This window comes from Pteropus alecto, unplaced genomic scaffold (assembly GCF_000325575.1).
Source record: "Pteropus alecto unplaced genomic scaffold, ASM32557v1 scaffold3, whole genome shotgun sequence".
Taxonomy (NCBI): Eukaryota; Metazoa; Chordata; class Mammalia; order Chiroptera; family Pteropodidae; genus Pteropus; species Pteropus alecto.
In genome coordinates, this window is record NW_006442484.1 from 12,239,918 (window position 1) to 12,248,012 (window position 8,095).

An 8,095-nucleotide genomic window follows, 5' to 3' on the forward strand; every position below is an offset into this window, starting at 1 on the left:
TCATGAAAGTAGAGGGAAAATGTAAGTTCAGGTTTCTGGAGCCTGAACTGTAGTGAAATGAGGGAAATGATTACAGGTGATGAACTGTACGAGCTTCTTTTTTTGGAAGAAATGCTCTTGCAATGTGTAACTTTTTATATCATAAGAGAGATAATGCTTTTATTACAGCTTTTCATAATCCTATTAGAAAATTTTCTGTTTCAAAGATCCTGTATCTAACTGCTTTATTTACTGGATTTCTCTCACTTCAGTTTTTGGCTTTAGTTTTCTTATTTTAGTGACATTCTGCATTGGAATTTCAATATATTTGTCTACAACTGGCAGTTTTTGCAATACCAAAATATTTAAATTCCTCAAAATAGTCATTACCTATTTTCACCATTTTCCCTTTAACTTCATGTATTTTTTTAATTTTATTAATTTATTGAGATGACATTGGTTAATAAAATTACATAGGTTTCAAGTATACAATTCAAAAAAGTCATATATGTTCACCACCCAAAGTCAAATCTCCTGTCACCATACTTTTGTCCCCCTTTACCTTTATCTACCTCCTCCCTTCCTCCCCTTTCCTCTGGTAACCACTAAACTGTTGTCAATGTCCTTGAGTCTCTGTTTGTTTGTCTTGTTCATTTGTTGCTTTCAGTTTTATATTCCACATATGAGTGAAATAATGTTTCTCAACTTTTCCTGTCTGACTTATTTTGTTTAGCATAACTTCATGTATTGTTCTGAGAAAAGCTTATAACATTTAAAAGTTTTTCCAAGAAGATATAGAAAGGCTAACAAACACATGAAAAGATGCTCAACATCGTCAGCTATTAGGGAAATGCAAATCAAAACCACAATGAGATGCCATCTCACACCTGTTAGAATAGCTATAATCAACAGGACAAGTAATAACAAATGTTGGAGAGGATGTAGACAGAAAGGAACCCTCATACAGTGCTGGTGGGACTATAAATTGGTACAGCCACTGTGGATAACAGTATGGAGCTTCCTCAAAAAACTCATCTAAGAATTCATCTACCATATGATCCAGCAATCCCTCTACTGGATATTTACCCCAAAGACTTGAAAACTCAAATCTGAAAAGATATTTGCACACCAATGTTCATAGTAGCATTATTCACGCTGGCCAGGACATGGAAGCAACCAAAATGTCCTATGATAGATGACTGGCTAAAGAAGCTGTAGTACATGTATACAATGGAATATTACTCAGCCATAAGAAGAGATGAAATACTGCCATTTGTGACAACATGGATAGACCTCAAGATAATCATGCTAAGCGAAATAAGCCAGACTGAGAAAGTAGAAAATCACATGATATCCCTTATATGTGTGGTATAAACCTAAAAGTAACAAATGAACAGGACAAACAGAGACTCAGACAGAGACATGGACATGGACAATGGACTAGTGGTTACCAGAGGGTAAGGGGTGGGGAAGGAGGGGAGAGGTAGACGGGGTAAAGGGGGTCAAAAGTAGAGGGGGAGGGGAAGGGCGAAGTGAGTAAAGGGGATCAAATATATAGTAGCTGAAGGAAACTGGATTTTGGGTGGTAATCGCACAATAGAATATATAGATGTCAAATTATTATGTACACCTAAAAATTATATAATTGTATTAACCAATGTTATCCCAATAAACTTAATTTAAAAAATAATAATAAAAACAAACAACAAAGACAAAGTGGCCTGTGTTTCAAGGACAGCACTTCTTGAGAACTTCCTGACATAGATCACCAGGCCTACTCCCAGAGTCTCTGATTCTGTAGGTCTGGGGTTGGGCCTGAGAATTTGCATTTCTAACAAGTTCTCATGTGAGGCTGATGCTGCTGGTCCAGGGATCACATTTCAAGAATCACCGGTGTAGGAAAACACCAAGCACAACTGGGACTCTGAGGAGAAAGGCCACTTCCACTCTGAGGAGGAGAGAGGTATATGGTGGTGGTGGTGATGATGTCAGAATTGGGACTTGACTGAGCCTGTGTTCTTTATAGTATAACCAGTCACATTATGGGAGAGTGGAGAGGGGGATCAAGGTGAAGGAAGGGGTAAGAAAGATCAAGAGGAGTTTGCTGGAAAAGGTTTTCCCAATTGTTAGTGAAGAGAAAAAGACTGAAGATACATTACTAGTTTCCACTGGTAAGGTAATAGAATCTGATTAAATGTAGTTTTTCTTATTTTCTTAAAATCTGTGTCCGCTATATTGTAACAACTCTCAAACTGAATTCACTAGAATGACATGTGCAAGTTTTATGGTATTGGGCAAATTACTAAAAAGGTCAATCCATTAAATTAATAATTTCAATCACCAACAAAATCCCAGATGAAAGCTTGTCAGTGAGGCAAATGGGCAGTCCTGACTGGATGACACAGTATGTATTGATAGCATGATCCATGACAGAGTGTGAGAGGAATGGCTGAGAGAATGAAGGTGCTGCACACACTTCAATTTTCCCCTCACCTCTCAGGCACTGTGAAATGCCCACCATCTTTGCCTTCATCTCTTCATTATCGTCAAGTAATATTTCTCAGGTTTACTCATGCATGGGCCCTGTCTTCTTTCATTCTGCTCAAATTTTCTTCTTCACTTCCTTTTCTCTTCTTGGCTTTTTCTCAATATACTGATTTTTTCCTTCTGGCCGACAGCTGTGAACATCATCCCCGCCCACTCTATCAAGCATTTGCTTTTTCAGAAACGGCATCCAGTTGGAAATGTGGCGTGCCCTGACATGGCTTTTCTCATTCACGGGCTGGCATCATACTTGCTGGACAGAAGGATTTATCATACAGTGAAGCATCCCCTAACTGTGCCCCAAGAACATGAAACAATAACTGAAAGGAACTTATAGATGCCTGCATAGTGAAATAGGGAGAGAAGGAGAGAGGAAGGGGAGTGGGGACAGACCAACTGACCTTCCTTTTCAGTGTGCATGTGTTTACAACCTTTCTTTACAGGACAAAATGCTACTGTTCAGCTGAGGCTAGAACAGACCTATATTAAGATCTGACTAAGGAAATCCTAGACAGTGTGGCCTCTCATTAAGAACCTGTCCACCCCACTTACCTCATCAAGACATCGCTCATACTGCTCCCTTTGATTTTCATTTTCCAAAGCCAGTGCTGAGTTCTCTGCCTGCAGTAAGATATAAAAATAATATAAATAAATCAATAAAATATTGTATTATGTGACAACTTATTCAATACAGTTACTAAATATATCTCCTCAGGATCCAAAACAACCTTTTAGAACAGACTTAGACAAGTTTGCTCAAAGTACTATTATAAATATCTCAGGGATGACTTCTGTCTTATCTTGTTTCACAAAAATACATTACCATTTAGAGAAATATAAAACTTGATATTCTGAACAGGTAGAAAATCAAATCATGGTCTGATGTAAGAGTATTCTATAAAAAGATTACAATCTTTACATCATTCTATTAAAATGTAAATATAAGAAATGTTTTAATCCACTTCATTAAGACCTGTCACAGTTTTACAATCCAATATTTGTTTAGGCCATAGAAAAGGATCTCAGGTAAATTCACAAAAGCATAACTCCAAATGCAAACTAAATATGGTTTTTTCCTTGTTAATCAATGACTTTTGAACATAAGAAAATAATAAATTTAAGAACTGAATTATACTTAAGAGTCTTTCTCCCTCTCTCTCTTGTTTTAAAATTACTGCTGTTTTTGCCCCTCGGAGCCGTGTGGGTATCTGAATGCTAAGAAGAGTACTATAAGATAGCAGGTTAAATATGGTTACTAGGTTACTATGTGGAATAATAAAGGGGAAAAAAGTAATCACTATAAGCATATTACATTTTAAGAGGAACATGACATGGTAGCATGAGAACTGCCCTCCACATCTGGCGATTTAGGTCCAGTTCATCCACTGTTGGCCCCAGCCTGAATCCAGAATTGTGTGTTAACCCTTCCATGGTTGCGACAGTGACCACCTGCCCCATTCACCAAGAAAATCTGGCTGTAACTACCCCTTGACTCCAACCCTCTTTGACATTTGGAAGGGGTGTATAGTGCTCTGAAACAGTTTTTTTTCCCCCAAATATATGGCATCATTTTTACATGACACATAGATCAACGTTTTTTCTTTATACCTTCTTCCCATCAATTAAAAATATTCTTTGGTTTATGGCCGTGCCACCCTGAACGTGCTCAATCTCATCTGATCTCGGAAGGTAAGCAAGGTCGGGCCTGGTTAGTACTTGGCTGGGAGACCACCTAGAAATACTAGGTGCTGTAGATGTAAAATAAACAACCACAGTTTAGTTTTCAAATTCAGGAAATATAACATTAATACAATACCACAATCTGATCTATAGTCCTTATTTCAATTTCATCCATTGTACCAATATTGTGAAAGAGCAAATTACCTCCAGTTCAGAATCCTACCCAGGATCATGCATTGCATCTATTTGTCACTCATTCAGGATCCTTTAATCTGAAATAATTCCTTGTCTTTCACGTTGTTGACTCACCCTTTCTTTTCCTTCCTTCCTTTTCTTTCCTTCCTTTCTTTCTTCCCCTCCCTCCCTTCCTTCCGCCTTTCCCCTTACCTCCCTCCCTTCCTTCTTCCCTTCCTTTTTTATCAAAAAGTAGAGGCCAATCGTTTTCTGAAATGTTCCTTAATGTGAATTTGTTTTAAGTTTTCTCATGCACACTGGCAGAAATAGCACAGAAGTGATGCTGGATCTTTCTCAGTGCATCATATCAGAATCATATGACGTTCATGTGTCTCATTACTGGACATGTCAACTTTGATCACTTGGTGGACGTGGGGCCTGCCAATGTCTCTATTATAAAGTTGCTCTCTTTCCTTTCACAATTAATAAGTAATCAAATTTTCATCTATTTATTTTGGCAACCATTGATGAGTCTTCACTGAATCACTAGTTACTCCGGTTGCGAATGATGATTTCTACCATTTCTCTACCAAAATTTATGACTTTTCATTCTATCATAAGGAAGAACTTTTCCTATTTATTTATCAATATGTACTTTTCCTATTTATTTATCAATAACTTATAACATTAAAAGCATTATAAGTTATTGCTGTTGGTATTTATTTTGATGCTCAAATCGTTCCAACTTTGGGAAGATAAACCTCTTTAAGCTGTGTCCTTTTGATAACGTTTCCGTCATTTTAAGAAGACTTTCTTCCTTTTTTGTCACATGGAAATGTTCCAGGTTCATTTTGCTTTTTCCTTGCCCCATCCCTGAAACTGGCCATTTCTTTCAGGAATCCAACTTTCCTGTAGTTGGAGAATGGTATTTGGAAACTAAGATATGGGTGTTAATGTGTGCCAATTGCTACTGAGAAGTCATGGCTTCCAGTCCCTTTTCAGTGGGAGGATCTCTCTCTCTCTCTCTCTCTCTCTCTTTCTCTCTCTCTCTCTCTCTCACCCCCACCTTTCTTCCTTCCTTCACACACACACACACACGCACACACACACACATACACACACGCACACACGACCTCAACCTCCACAGAATTCTTCCTTTTCCTTTTTGCTAGAGCATACATACGTAGGCTGCCGACATCATTACATTTACTCAACTTTTTTTCATTCCCACAGTGCATACAAATCTGTTAACACTACAAAAAACAATACTAAGAAGAATTCACAACTTTTTTTTTTTTTTAGAATGCAAGTATAGAGTAAAAATACTGTGTTCAAAAGTTACAAGATTGGTTTCCCCACCCCAACTAACTTTAATGTGATTTTGCTATTCATTTGAAATTCAGTGCAGTTCATTTGTTTCTGATAGTATTCAAATCTAATTTCTCCTCTTTTTGTTAGTTTCATTTTATTTAGTTTTTGAATATGGGAAACATTAACATGATTCCACAAATCAAAATCATATTGAAAGGTATAGTCAGCAAGGTGTCACCCCGCTCCTAACCCTCTGCCTCATTCACATCTACCCTTGCAGGTTCTTTAACAGTGTTCATGACCCTTTTGTCTTCCTTTATTTGTTACTATCTAGTTAAAATTATGTCCCTTGACTCCCTCCTGTTGCATACATAACAACCAACTTTCCCTTTCACTCCATTTTCCTACCAATTCTCTAGACGCATTCTTTCTACTTTATCAAAGCATATCATGTTCAAGTATCTTCTTTCACCCCTGCCCTTATCCTTGTTTTAGCCTCTTTAATGAATGATGACTGAGGATGTAGGTGTTATACTTCTCTTTTATTGCTATAGCATCTTAAAGTTTTCCCTGTTCCTTTTTATCTTCACAACCACATCTCCAAATGGCATCTCCCCTTTTGATTCCTTCTCCCCAGGAAACACCGCCTCTCTGAGACAGCCGCATCAGGCCCCGCACACTTTCAAGCCCTGCCCTGCAGCCAGCACTGGGAACCACCAGTCTCCCCCTGTGGTCAATATGGAGCACGTGCTGTCCAACCTCCTCATCCTGGCAGAGCTTTCTTTACACTCTCTGCCACCCACCTCCCCTGGAACACACAGTCTTACAGCCATAGTTCTGTGGGTATTTGGTGTTTATTTTTCTATTTAGAAGAATATGAAGTTCTAGTGTTCTGTTTTCTGGTAATTCAGAAGGCATGGGCTATGTGTGATTTTATTTGTGCTTGTGATGATTTGAATGGTTTTTTGTTTGTTTGTTTTTTGGTTTTTGGCAGATGTATCGAAAGTTTCAGATTTAGGCCAGTCTGTTACTTAGCAATGAAACTCGGGTGCAGTGACTGAACTGGGATGGGGCACAAAAGTTGAGGAAAAGTGTTGAGGTAAAATCTGTTTGGAGATGCTCTTGCCACTGTCAGATCATCTCGACCGAGTCATAGCTTGGGTCTCAGGGTTCAAATTCCGGCTTCTTCTTCAGGTTTCAATTCTAATACTTGGCTTTGATCTCATTCCTCTGGGCTCAGATAGCTGTTTTAGCAACACCCCCAACATTCCTGTCCCTCAGGCAAGATGTTCTTTTCATTCTCCTCATGGATAGACACCTGCCACACAGCCCAATCCTTCTACCTTCACACTGATCACCTACCTGAACTTTTAAAGTATTGGTTGTATATGCATAGACTGCTTCTCCAATTTATTCCCCACCCAAACTAGACTGAAAGCTTTTTCTGACTTGTTGCTGTTTCCCTCAGGGATTGCTCTGGCCTGTCACACTGAACCTCCTCTGCACTTGCAGCTGGTATAACTTCTCATTTCCTCACTCAGCCCAGGTGGGAGGGCTGGTACCAGGTTATAGTTCCATCCCATTGCAGTTTGTTTACCTGGCAATACCAGGTTGTATAACCTTCTACCCTACCGGGCTAACAGTTCTTTAGCTAAAATACGAAGGAAACAAACGAGCTAATCTATAAAGTGACTTCCAGTTCAGATATTTGGATATAATGACAAATGGGGAAACTGCTGGAATTCTGATTCTATAAACTCACTGCTTTCTTTGGGGAAATTTAGCTGTTGTGAAGTACGCTGGTTTTAGTAAGGCAATGGCACAAAGGATAACGGGAAGAGATAAAAAAGAGAATGGCAATGTCAGATTGCGTTATTTTCACTTTAAATGTCTTAGAAAAAAATGGGTAAGGAAATAAAGCTGAAAATGGGAATTTATATGGGATATCTGTATCTCGCTCCTACCCACAATATCACATTGCAATCATACTACCATCGATCCATTCGAATAATTACCATCCTTACACCATTTACATTGCTTGTCTCACGTTTACAGCTCTGACGATCTATTACAGGCAAGTAAATTAAATACCTAAAGGGTGCTGGTGAAGACACAATAGTCACATTTATGGTTAATGTGTTCAGTTACAGAGACCAATTTAATTGATATAATTCTACACATCCCAGAGGACAATGGAGATATTAACAATTATGCTGGTGAAGTTAAAAATAATCTTGATCTCATGATTTTCTTTACTCCATTTGCATTTATTGGTAATTCAGGATTAACCTGCTACTGACATGAGACAACAGGGGGAAAAGGCAAGAAAAAAATGAAACCCCTTAATTAAATGTGATTTAAAGAAACGGTGAATATTTGTATGGCAGAAATGGGAAAGGATAAGATA

The 8,095-nt window shown here is 38.3% G+C and overlaps 1 protein-coding gene and 1 pseudogene across 1 annotated transcript in view; one reads left to right on the forward strand and one right to left on the reverse strand.

Moving 5' to 3' along the window:
• NCKAP5 (NCK associated protein 5) overlaps nt 1-8,095 on the reverse strand; it is a 570,133-nt gene that overhangs the window by 211,667 nt on the left and 350,371 nt on the right. Inside the window, exon 7 of the mRNA XM_025039578.1 lies at nt 3,076-3,144. Coding sequence (XP_024895346.1) covers nt 3,076-3,144 — 69 coding nt within the window. The remainder of the gene's footprint in view (nt 1-3,075; nt 3,145-8,095) is intronic.
• LOC112470744 lies at nt 4,162-4,280 on the forward strand (annotated as a pseudogene).